The sequence below is a fragment of the Mytilus edulis genome, chromosome 9, assembly GCF_963676685.1.
Source record: "Mytilus edulis chromosome 9, xbMytEdul2.2, whole genome shotgun sequence".
NCBI classification, from domain to species: Eukaryota; Metazoa; Mollusca; class Bivalvia; order Mytilida; family Mytilidae; genus Mytilus; species Mytilus edulis.
Genome location: NC_092352.1, coordinates 29,332,540 through 29,345,643, shown reverse-complemented (window position 1 = coordinate 29,345,643; position 13,104 = coordinate 29,332,540). Strand labels below are relative to the sequence as shown.

Here is a 13,104-nt window from a genome sequence, read left to right as displayed (position 1 = left end):
ATTCCCTAATCAAATGATAAAACTCATCAAACAAATGAACAACAACCGTCATATTCCTGACTTTAAATGTAGAAAATGGTAAATTGAACCTGGTGTAATAGCGCAAATCCATCTCTATTGTGTGGCAGTGGCATCAAATTCCATTATATTTACAAAATGATGCGTGAACAAAACAAACATAATAGGTAAAATTGAGAAATAGGGATACAGCAGTCATCACCGTGTCACAATCTCAACCAGAACAAAAACAAACAAATATGTAACAAAGAAGCACAAATAAGGAAATTATTGGATTGATCCAAACTAGGTTAAACCAGTCTTTTGACATTTAGGAAGAACCGAACCTTGTGAGTAAGCATGTTGAAAATCAAACTTGGTGTGTAGTTCTAATATAAAAGCAGGGTATAATTATATCTCAACATATTATCACCATGAATTTACATGAAATATTTGTTGCTGAACATTAAGCGGTCATCAATTTATTAACCAACAATACATCATACAGCAAATTGACATTGCAGTTCACACATATAGTTAATCTTTTGCTTATTCTATGTAAGAAATGTACTTGAACATGAAAACAAAACACTTACTTTTTGAATCATGCAAATGAGGTCACCACTGTAACCTGCAGACAGACATGTTCACTAACTACCATTAAATACACCAAAAATAGTTGACCTAATGCTTTTAGTTCCTGAGAAACTGACCTTACCATGAAATCTTAACACCTGAGAATGGTCCCATACTCTACGTATCATCGACAAGTTCCTAACATTTATAAATGGACCATGAAAATGAGATTACATTTAGACCTTGCAAGGATCATGTATACCAAATATAGATATCCAGTTACTTATAAGAAGTGAAAAACCCACATTACAAAAAAACTATTCAGTCTTTTGAAGCAGTCTTTAAACCATGAAAATGAGGTCCTGGATGATAAATATATGAGAGGGAAAAACAACATACTTGTATATAAGGTACAAAATATCCAGGTTGTCTATCCCCTAATATATAATGAGTTTATTTAAACAGTTTATGCTGCTGCAGCTGAATTGACATCCCAAGCCTTTCATTCTGTGACTTTCATCACAAACTGTAGACCAAATATAAAATCACTTTCTTTCCTCAGATGCAAATCAAAGTTTGATGAAGTTTTCCCTGTTCAATGTTAAATGAATACAGTTGAATGTTAACTTAGTCATACAAAACGAGTGACCGATGAAAAAAAATGTTATTCCAATTCTTGAACCAATGCATACAAACATCATAAACTTTGTCTTCTGTGCATGATTTTATCATTTTTTTTCGTATAATGGTCAATTTTTTTTCAATCGGTCAGTGTTGTGAAAATATGGCAGGTAATTAAAGTTCAGGTTTTGAAGCCAACTTGCTTGTCAACAATCAACTAAAAGCATGGGTACTGAGTACATGTTTAACATGTACAATCAGATAATAGTTTATTTTTAGGACATCCATGTGTATGCCATGGCGTTGTCAGTTTGTTTTAGATTTATGAGTTTGACTGTCCCTTTGGTATCTTTCGTCCTTCTTTTGCAATCACCGGATTTTTACGAGAACGGTCACACTGAGGTCACTTTGCATATGGAAAATATGTCAGGGAATTGCTTCCTGGAAGGAAGCAAATAAAATAAAGTAAACTTCTTCTAAATATGAACAAATTAAGAATTTTTCTTCAGAAAAAAAATATATGTACATAAAATTATAATGAAAATTATCCATTGAGTTATAAAAAAACATATGCAAATTTTTTTTTAATTTGAGCTTTCTTATGACTTTAACTTGCTTTTGCAATTGGAAACACAGGAATATATGATAATGACAGATGCGCTAATACAAGAGTTACAGAAATATATCTTCATTCTGCACAAGAATGGCAAAAGATTTCACATTAATCAACCTATTAAAGTATCTGACTATCAAGCAGTCGTGAAAACATGAAATTTATTTTGAAAATGTGTAATGGTGCACGTATATAACATAATTTTTCCTTTTCCTGTCCTGTAATTTCAAGATATAATTTGGTTGAAAAGCACTAGAAAGTAACAAATATGGGGAGCTAACTACGCAACTTACCATCATTCTAACCATAAGTTATTTAGAGATTTCTTGAAATTACCAGAACACAAAAAAGAAAAGTCCTAACAAATCTTACTCAGAATGAGGGCAACTTCAAAATAGAAGGTTAGGTCGATGGGTTTTTTTGTCCAGGTTTTGATATTCTTCTAAATTGCCAGATTCTTTAAAATACTGACACTTCAAACAGAACTATCCAATATTACAGGTACAGACTTTGAATGATCAGCCTAAACTACTGTAGATTCTTGTATCATTTCTCATTTCAGGGGGTGTAACCATAACCAAAACTTAAGTTTCAGTGTAGTCGTAGTCTTGTCTATTATTGTGTTGCAGATTATTTTATTCACACAAATACATCTGCTTACTATGCTATATGAGTTCTGCTCATTGTTCTGTTATTTTGTCCCTGATAAAGTTGTCTACTTGGTAAACATACTATATCTTCTTATTTTCATGATTCATATAAAAATGATTTTATTCCTGTCAAGTTTGGTTCTAACTGGGCCTTTGGTATATATACATGTAAACGGACTAGACAATACAAAAAGATCAAATGAAACAATTAAGCAAACCAATACCAAAATACAGCCTCTTTTTTCTGTTGTTATATAGCATTATACTACATGTGTTCGGTCATATATGTACAAAAGAACAAGGGAAAGAATTTTATTTTAATTTGAACTACACTAAAATTGTTGCAATTCAAAATATGTTAGAATATTTTATGATCAACAGTATTTTGTGAAAAATAATTTTACACTCATAAAATAGGAAAGACTAATAATTTGCTAAGATTAACAGAAAAAACGGTGTTCCTGTTGGTAAACAATGCCTTGGAAATCAGTGTTGGCAGATTTTCTTGAGACAGAGTCACTTAATAATAACAGTTGTTGCAATGGAAAAGGGCTAATGAATGATTGACAAACAAGAAAACATGATATAATACAACCATACTCTTTTATTTTTCTGGGTTTTTATAACCCAAAAGCACACTATGACATGGGAAACATACTAACACAAATAGAGGTTCTATTGACAGTTTTCACTTGCTCCATCTAAAATGAGAATATGCTCTGTTAGCTTGACACTCTCGATGTAGATTCTGTTTCTTCCTGATTGCAACACCCTGAAATATACAAAGATACTATGTACATGCATATCTATTCTATAAACATAAAAATGTCTTTGAAAAGAGGTTTGTTTTTTGCAACCATCTATACAGCAATATTAAATGCAAGAATCAGCTAAACATTAGACTGAGACAGTCATGACAGGAAGTACTTTATGTTGTTTTATTTAAATTATGTATGATGAAAATAAATCATCACAAAATATATAATTTTTTTAAAACTTTTCAATCCGAGTTGTTTTTGTAACTAAAGGCATTCAAGCCAATCTAAGGTAACCACATAGGTACAGGATGTTGATGAGAGTTGAGTGTGAAATGCATCTACCACATGAAGCTTGAAAAAAACATGTTCAAATTTTATGGGGTAGACAGAACCAACACAATACTGATAAAAAACAGTATAATCGCTCCTTTCAATGCAGGGGTACAATAAGGAAATAAACAATTTGGGATTTATTGAAAATTAAACTGAGTAACTTCATTGTTTTTCCTATTTATGACATGGCTACCAATTTTGATTCAAGTTGGAAATAAGCAAAACAAAAACAAATTGTACCTCATTTCTGGAAGCGTCAATAATTTCCAGGGATAACCTTTTCCACATTCTTATCCTCTTGTCTTTCTCTTCAGCAGCAGTAATTAAAAACTTCATAGACTTAAAAGATTGTGTATTGCCTTCACATGGACAAGGTACCTGAAAAATTAAAAAGTACAAATATTTGACGTATGTGGATTACACCCTTAATATACTAATCAACTAAAATCTTGTCAACTACTGACCCTGGATACAAAAACCTGTAACAATTTTGTAGAACTTTTGCATTCAATCCTCTTAACATCTGTGAGAGAAAAATCCACTAGTTTCAATGGGATAAAATTTTTACATTTCTTTTGGTATATTTTATGTATAATGTATGATGGTGAAAATAACTGACCACAATTATTAAAGTATGAATTGTTTCTTGTAGAAACATACTAAATTTTTACAACACTTTATGCAATGATAATCTAAGGATCCATTCAGAAAAACTCAAAAAAAAAAATTAATGTCCAATTATTCTAAAAATAACTTGGTATTCTAAAAATAACTTGCTTACATTATATACTCTCTTGAAAATTGTGATAAAAACATGCTTTTGCTATTGAATGTCATCACTTAAAATGTTGTAAATTCATGGTTTTCATATGGACATATATTTTTATTTAATAAGTACAACAGAATTTGTATTTGTATGGTTAAACTGTATTTAAAATTAAATTAAAAAAAAAACCCTCTCAAACTTTATTTACAGCAAACATAATAAGTACTGTCATGCTATTTTTAATAACTAAATATTCAGAGCTCATTCTCTTTCATAAGTAACACCTTCTACATATTTTCATACTTTTAAGGTAAAGTTTAATATTTCAAAAAGGAAGGTAGTGATTTTACATCCTCTTTTCAGAATGAAATCATGCACTATTGTGTTTTTTTTTATCATCCTTGAGAAAGTTTTTTTTTCTATGCCATTTCTTCTAAAATAACAACTCCTTTGACTTAAGTTTTTTTTAAAGGTTCAGTTCTAATGTATTATACTGTGTCTGTAGTGCTGCTACTGTAACTGGAACAATGGATACTCCAATATAAAGATTGTTTACCTTATATTTAAAACCTCCATGTACTTTTGTTCTTGTATACAAGACAGGTTTACAATTTTCATAGGCTTGATGAAATATTTTAACAGGGTCAAGTTCTATTTTCTCCTTTTCCTCTTGTGTTGGAGCTCTGTGGTATCTTTCTATTTGTTTTCTCTTAATATTGGCAAAAGTCTGAAAAATAAGTAACTAAGGGATATGATTTCATAATGAATATAATAAATTTGCAATAAGTATATTTTTTCCATATTCAGAAAATTAACACCATAGATATAACTTTAATATCAAATAATTTAAAGTCTGAAAAGTAGTAAAATCATGCATTTATTTAAAGCATATCAAATATCAATGTTTAATAAAAATTACATTATCACAACTTATTAGAAAACTTAACTATTGATTACAGCAATATATGTTTCCTCCATACAAACTGGGAAGGACACCAACTGAGGCAATAGCTCATACAAACATTTCAGTCAATACATGAAATGTTATACCTCTAAAAGGACATTTTGTTTTCTTATTATAAACAATAGAACAACTTTCATTTATAGTAAAGTGTATCTAATTTCATTCAAAATTGGTGTAAAAAACTTCTGAAGCTACAATAACAATTAACATGGATATAATTTTATGTGTTTTTCAGGGATTGCACAGATTTTCTTCTCTTTTGTCCAAAAATAATGGTATCTGATAAGTCTGATAAATACTACCATGACTACTAGTTTTACCTGATCTATTACACCTCTTGCCACATCTTTCTTCCCATCTCTCATAATTATATTTATGAATTTCCTGAAATGATTATAGTGAGTTTTAATAATTAATTGAACCGTTTTCTATATATTGTACCTCACATGCAGTAGTACTTGATTCATAATAAACAATCCCAGTGAAAAAAAATGTGTATATAATTCTTATGCATATCTAAAACTTAGCTGTTATGAATCAAAAAAAATTTTGCTACACTTGTATCAATTTTCTCTACTGTACCAAACAGAAATCAGATTTATCAATCTTGAAAATATCTCTTAAATTGTGAAGCTTGAGCTTTACTGTTAAAGTCTTTTCACTAGCTGCGATCAGCATGATTTCTTTGATTACTGTTACATGTATGTGTATCTTCTGGTATTTTCTGTGATTGTGGAAAAGTCTGGTGAGGAATGAAACACTTATATTTCAATTTTAATATTATACATTTTGTCATGCTAGGACCTTTCAATGCTTGTTGTGCAGTATGGGTTTTACTCATTGTTGAAGGTTGAAGTGACATATAATTGCTAATATCTGTGTCATTTGATTTCTGATGGATAGTTGTCTTATTACCAATTATACCACTTCTCTGTATTTTATAGATGTAATTTTATTCTGATGTACAAATGTAATTTATTTTCAAAGTATATTTAGTGACTAATTTTTCTGCTACAGAAAAAGTATGATAATCCTGACTCCTTTAAAACATTTACTTACTGTACAGCCTGGTCACCCATAATTGTTTCTTCAGTTCGAGCAGCCTTAACTGGCCGATGCCTTCTGGTATCAAATTCATCTAATGGTTTTGACAACTCTTCTTTTTCTACAATAGGATCTATAAAATCTTTGGCATATCTGGAGAGATTTGATTGTGTAAATCTGAAAACATAAAAAAGCATTCTCTTCATTGTCTTGTAATTATTCATGTCCATTCGTACAACAGTTGGTTTTCTTTATTCCAATAGTTAAGGTCGCTGTTGTTCGCAAATAGTAATCCCCTTTGCACCTACCTCAATTTGATTTTAAAGAATGAGTTAAACTGGTTGCCCCATAATGTTAATCAACATAAACAAGGCCATCAAACAATTGTTTCTTAGTGCGACTTTATAACAAGCATTGTGATGTAGGAAAAGCATGGAAAAGTATGGTGATTGTCAAAGTTTTTGTACGTCATACGAATACGTATATATGTATTATGCATGCTTTTCAATTAAAATTGTGACTTCACAATGCATTCTTAAGGTTCATCATAACAAACGGACAAATATGGCTGTATTTACATGTAAAAAATCATTCTGAGTACAGACTTACTTGTCCAGTTGGAAAAGTTTTTATGCCTGGCATCCACTAGATATATAAAAGTTAAATGCATTTTGTGTTACAGAAAGATAAAATCTCTTTTCGATTTTGATGGGCATTTTTTTTCCCTTCATATATCATTGTGCATTAGGTGTGAAAATTAACTAAGTTGTGGTACAATTTTGAGATGCTCCCTCAGGTAAACACTGGTTTGTATTGTATTGATTGTCCTTAATTGGCATGGACAATAGGATCCTCACAACTATAGGTGAGATAAAGAATTTATCTGAGTAGACAGTATCAAAGTAATACACCTTTTCGCTAATCCCGGCTACCCAGGCCTACAACAATCACTTTTCCATTTTGGTGTCAGATATTTTGTTTTATGATGGCAAAATTTCATGGGAACCTGTGTAGTACAAATGTATCCAGTAATGGCTGACAAATAGCAATAAGGTGTATTCAGGTGTTTGTTTATTCTTACACCTTCTGCAGAAAGAAGAAAAAAAATGCCCATCAAAAACCAAAAAAGATTTTATCTTTCGAGTATAAAAACACAAAATGCATTAAACTTTTATATATCTAGTGGATGCTAGGCCATAAAACTTTCCAAACAGCAAAGGGGGGATATGACCTTTATCAGGACTAAAGGATCGGGTGCTTTTAAGCTCAGGATTTCGAGATTTTCCCTTTCGGGATCTAGGAATTCTTCTTTCGATTTTAGGGATGTCGGGATATAAATTTATTTAAATTCAGGACCTCTGGATTTTGGTTTTTAAGCAAATGTTGTTAAGCCCAGGATTTCGGGATCAGTACCACTCCTACCCCCCTCCAGCATAGGTAAGTCTGTACACAGAGTAGTTTTTGAGTTGAAAATATGGCCATATTTGTCCATTTGTTATGATGAATCTTAAAAGTACAAAACCCACAAGACGAGTATACAATGAATTCGAAAGATGTCGGTCTCGCTTTCAGTATGTTCAGCGACTTCTATCGAGGAGAGAAAAACTATGATGGAGTACAATTTTGCTAGACATATAGGCATAATGTGAAGAGCAGGAAATCCTTGTTTATGTGTTTTTATGGAGTCTAGTATGGCTAGTTAACCTAGTCAGTAACCTAAAGTTGTGCCAGTGGTGGTCATGACATTTTGCCTGAAAAATCACAAACAATTTTTCTATCAACCAAATATATCTGTCAACAGGTTAATGATAGATAAAACAAATTTCTACATTCCAAAAAGTACTAACGAAAGAAATCTTGCATGATTAATGGGGTTATTCAAAAAGTATTGAAATAAAAGTTTTCCTTTGCAAAGTGCCATAGTTATCTAAGGAAAGTCAAAAGAAGTTCCGATGCTTTTCTTCTTTTCCGGTAAATAAAGCAGCAAATTTATTTGGCTAATCAGAAATAGTTTCGTCGCAATATAAAATTTTTATTAAATATTTAAGTAAAAAATAAAAAATTTCGACTAATTATCATTCAATTTTTTTTATTTCAAACATAAAATGTACCTAAAATAATTATATAATGTAGAATGAAAAAAATTATCAAATAGACTATCATTTCGAACCTCTTGGACGTTTCCCATAATTAACAAGAAAAGCTGAAGAATGAAAACATTGAGGGTTTCCCCACGCCACGCTTTGTTTACCCTTTTAATATGAGTTGATTTTGAGAAATGAGAAACCATGTCGAAAATTAGTACAACAATTCTTCTATTTTGTCTGCAAATAACTCTGTTAACGCCTGTTTGTAAGGTAATAACAGAAGTCATGACAAGAGCCTTGAAGAGGCTGGAAAATATGATGAAATTATTCAAAGATAAAAGCTACAACATCTACAACCAATAGCATATAAGCATATAAACTGGTTACGTAAAGTTGGTGCATCACTGAAACTCTGTCGTTCTTTTTACCCAGTTAAACATGATAGACCTATACACCTTATCGCAAATCCCGGTTGACCTGGCCGCTTGAACTTTTGAAGCATGCAACAATCACTTTTTCATTGTGGCGTCAGATATTTTGTATTGTGACGTCAAAATTTTACGGAAATCTGTGTGATATCCAGTAATGGTGGACAAATAGCGATAAGTTGTATACATGGTATGCAATACATGCACATGCTAACAGACTTTAATACTATACACCTTATCGCTATTTGGAAAGTTGCGCTGGTTGACCCGAGAATCTGCACCGCTTGAACTTTTGACATCATACAACAATCACAAATCCATTATGGCTTCAGATATTTTAGTTGTGCCTTCAAAATTTGACAAGGGTCCTTTGTGATGGCGAACAAACTAGTGAAAGGTGCAAGCATTATTAAAAGACTGGGGATAACCCGCCTATTGAAGAACTCTATTTCCCAAATGAGTATCAAACCCTCATTAAAGTAATCATCTAGGTGTTAAAAACAAAATTTTGTAACTGAATTTTATGGACTTTTTTTAGCACTGTCAAACATGTCATATGATTACTCAAATGAGGAATTGTTCCTCATTTAGGGAAATGGTTCCTCATTTGGAGGGTCGTCCTCAGCCAGATTAAACAAGACATGAAACACAGAAAACAAATTAATTAGCTCTGATAAAATTAACACAAACCATACATGTATATAAGTAAACAATTAGGGTACTGATCCATGGGAATAATTTAGCATGCTGCACACACAATTATACATGCAGAAAAACAAAATAACATACATCATGTGGTAGATGCATGTCTGAGTGGGTCATTGCATTAAGGAACTATGTGTATTATAATATCATTGCATGAAGTCAACTAGGGTCTACAGTAAGGACCCAAAAAAATTTCTTGCAGATTCATATTTTAAAAATAAGAAAATGTGGTATGATTGCCAATGAGACAACTCTTCTCAAATGCTTATTACTACAAAAAACAAATCAAGTTTGAATTTGGGTGGCATCACTTCTACCTTTCAAGAGTAATGTGCCTTTACAATGGGAAAAATTGCTGCATTTTTGTTTCTTTTCACTAACTTAAGTTTATCTTAACCAAATGTTAGGAATCTTATACACAAAGCTTATTACCACAAAACACAGATGATGTTTGAATTTTGGTGGTGTCACTTTTATGTTTCTAGATTTATGCCCCTTTACAAATGTAAAAAAGTTCTGTACCTAAGATAATTTTTAATTGATTTACTGTTTTATGATTACATATTATGAAACTATATTTATTTTACAGGCCAACTTTTTATCTTTACATGATTCATTGATGTTTGTGTCTACACTTGATGGTACGTTGCATGCTGTCAGTAAAACAACAGGAAAAACACAGTGGACATTACAAGAAGGTACAATGTATATTGATACTGTATAGCAGGTTATTTTCGCGAGATGTCAATTTTTGCTCATTTTTGCGGAGAGAACAAAATTGCCAAAATAAATGCAGCCATATTATAAGTGTACATGCATAGGTATTGATAAAAGTTTTAAATCCATCAAAATAATAACCGCTAAAATATTTTGTATACCTTATTGAATGAAAATCGTGAATTTTACATCCGCGAAAATAACCAGCTATAGGGTATAAGATATTTAGAAAAAAGCTGTCTTGTCTGGTTACCAACTAATGGTCTTCTTGTAGTGTAGGAATATCTAGGCATTTTAAACCTCAATTCAAAGGTCATGTCTCTTTAATTTGATTTCTCTGTTCCCAATGATAACCTTTGTCAAAATGTTTTAATGTATACAATGTGACATGTAACATATGTTACAATAGTGGGATTTACCTTGGGTCTGATTTTCACTTCATTCACAAAGGTTTGACAAAACATTTGTGGCACATGTTACAATGTAAGGTTCTAAAACATGTCTGATTTTCACTTCATTTACAATCAAGACATTAAAACTTGTAAATCTACCAAAACATGTAGTGATTTAGCTATTTTTTTTCTTTTCTGCAATATGTTTATGTTTTTATTAAGGAAATCATGTTAAATTTACTATGCATAATAATGATATTCTGGAGTATTTTTTGAAAAAAAGACCGAATTGTTTTCTGTAAATCTTTTAAATATTTCCTTCACTAATGTATGAAATTCTTTCCATGATACAAATTTGTAGGAAAAATCTTTCTAAAGATTGAGGGACTTACTGAGATCATATATTTGTTAATTTATGTTTTATTATTTTGGTTTTATATTTTGCAGAACCAGTTATAAAGGTGCCAGTTGAGGTCACAGCAGGGTAAGTGAAAGCAGTCAAAACTGCTTAAATTTGTAAGCTTCTTTAGATTTGCATCACTTAATTACATTCAATGTAATTGAATATCAGACATAATTAAAATTTTCCTCCTTAACATAAGGTCAAATAGCTCACGGCTTGTCTTACTGTCTTTTTGTTGTAAATTATATACACTCAAACTTGCTCTTCAACCTTATTGGTGTATCTTATTATCTTATACTTCTAAAAGTTTTCCTAACTATATATATATATATATATATACAGAATTTATCATATTTTGAAGAATTGGTAAAGACATTTTTTTGTGAATTTCATAGTAACAGCGGGTTGTCTTTCAAGAAGTCTTAATCATTTCATATGTTAGGCTTCTCAAACAGTTGTTGACATCTTTCTTTCTTTTTTTGCATGTAACATTTCTATAATGATTGTATAGAGAACAATTTTAATATTACTGTTTATAATCATATTTAAGGAAACTTAGTTTCTTACCTGACCCCAAAGATGGAAGTTTGTATGCATTAGGAGATGGCATGAATGGAATAAAGAAGTTACCTTTTACAATACCACAGCTTGTTTCAGCATCACCTTGTAAAAGTAACGAAGGAATCTTATATACAGGTATTCAAATTATTACACAAACAAAGTTACCTTTGACAATACCACAGCTTGTTTCAGCATCACCTTGTAAAAGTAACGAAGGAATCTTATATACAGGTATTCAAATTATTACACAAACATTTTGCTTGAAAAAAGTAAGTAGAAAATAAATACTGTTCCTTAGATTATCAGAATTCTAACAGAGTGAATATCTGCAAAAAATGTATATTTTAAACACCATTACTTGACAAAGGAATAATTGAAACCCTTACTGTATACCCATTTAGGATGAACTTGACTGTAAAATAAAGGGGAAGCAACTCTATGTTAACAGTTTTTCAGTTTTAACTTTTAAATTTTTTACCAAAGTGATTTAAAAAAGAATCGGTATACTGAATTACTCTTTCTTATTTAGGACACAAAAAGGATGTATGGATAGCTGTAGACCCTGTCACAGGAGAAAAGATTCGTACTTTATCTATGGATGGTACACAGAAAGTCTGTCCATCTGATGCTGAAAATGTCATATATATTGGAAGATCAGGTAGGTTGTTTCAAAATAAATACTAAATAAACAGTTCACAAAACTAAATACAAAATAATCATTGAAAAATACTTCTCATCTCATTTGGTTTATAACTTGGAAATAAATTAAAATGAAGATACATTTAAAATAACTTTAAAAATATTTCTTTTTCACAATTTTAGGAGCTAGATAATGACTCGTATAAATCTCCCTTTTTGACCAATTAAAAAAATACAGATAGAGATGAATTTTACTGGAATGTGGGTGCTTCTTTGATAGTTAAGTTGAGACCTGCCTTCATATTATAAAAAAATAAAGTATTGCTGGCCTCAGAGAAATTTGTATACGCCTTTGACGGGACGTATTATGGTATACAAATGTCTGGCGTTCATTCGTCTGTCCGTCCGTCCGTCTGTCAGGATTTTAGAGGTATTTCGTTTTTTGTAAAAAAAGGGGGCTGGTTTTTCACATGTTGCGCCATATCTCATAAACGATTTAAAATTATTGCTTAAAACTTTACACACTTCTTAGTTATATTAATCTAAAGATCTACATACTTTTTGGTGATGATTCAAAATTTTATTTTAGAGTTATTGAGTTTTTTGTAAAAAAAGTTTTTTTTCACATGTCGCACTGTATCTCAGAAACTATTTATGATTATTGCATAAAACTTCTCACACAAGACGAAGGGTGTATCATGTGCTCATGGGGCAGCTGTTTATTAATTAAGTTATCACACTACCATGTATCTTATTAAAAGATATGAAAACAGGCCTTCGGCTTTTGTCTGCTCTATGGTCGTTTTGTTGTCTCTTTGACACATTCCCCACTTCCATTCTCAATTTAATT

At 31.1% G+C, this 13,104-nt stretch overlaps 2 protein-coding genes across 3 annotated transcripts in view; one reads left to right on the top strand and one right to left on the bottom strand.

Annotated features, from left to right (window-relative positions):
* Positions 1 to 3,043: 3,043 nt before the first annotated feature.
* LOC139488035 (small ribosomal subunit protein uS7m-like) lies at positions 3,044 to 8,293 on the bottom strand. The gene is made up of 6 exons (XM_071273349.1): positions 8,170 to 8,293; positions 6,338 to 6,499; positions 5,599 to 5,662; positions 4,871 to 5,041; positions 3,789 to 3,926; positions 3,044 to 3,229 (listed from the first exon to the last, which is right to left on the bottom strand). The coding sequence occupies exons 1-6, from the start codon at positions 8,241 to 8,243 to the stop codon at positions 3,146 to 3,148; spliced, it is 693 nt and encodes a 230-aa protein (XP_071129450.1). The 5' UTR covers positions 8,244 to 8,293; the 3' UTR covers positions 3,044 to 3,145.
* A 204-nt stretch (positions 8,294 to 8,497) lies between these two features.
* The window catches only part of LOC139488033 (serine/threonine-protein kinase/endoribonuclease IRE1-like), a 30,186-nt gene continuing 25,579 nt past the window's right edge, over positions 8,498 to 13,104 (top strand). For both annotated transcript variants that reach the window (XR_011655921.1, XM_071273347.1), the window contains exons 1-5: positions 8,498 to 8,679; positions 10,132 to 10,240; positions 11,099 to 11,135; positions 11,605 to 11,750; positions 12,145 to 12,273. Coding sequence is in view for 1 of the 2 variants with exons in the window: in XM_071273347.1 (XP_071129448.1) it covers positions 8,611 to 8,679; positions 10,132 to 10,240; positions 11,099 to 11,135; positions 11,605 to 11,750; positions 12,145 to 12,273 (490 nt within the window). In the remaining variant the exon portion in view is untranslated. The remainder of the gene's footprint in view (positions 8,680 to 10,131; positions 10,241 to 11,098; positions 11,136 to 11,604; positions 11,751 to 12,144; positions 12,274 to 13,104) is intronic.

Bases quoted from the DNA above. Each gene is read 5' to 3' on its own strand.
- LOC139488035 (XM_071273349.1), bottom strand. From the start codon at position 8,243: ATGGCACTTTGCAAAGGAAAACTTTTATTTCAATACTTTTTGAATAAC. The intron at 5,663-6,337 runs GTAAGTAAATGT...TAATCATTTCAG, and splicing joins ATGGGTGACCAGGCTGTACA to GAAATTCATAAATATAATTA. The intron at 5,042-5,598 runs GTAAAACTAGTA...CTTATTTTTCAG, and splicing joins CAAGAGGTGTAATAGATCAG to ACTTTTGCCAATATTAAGAG.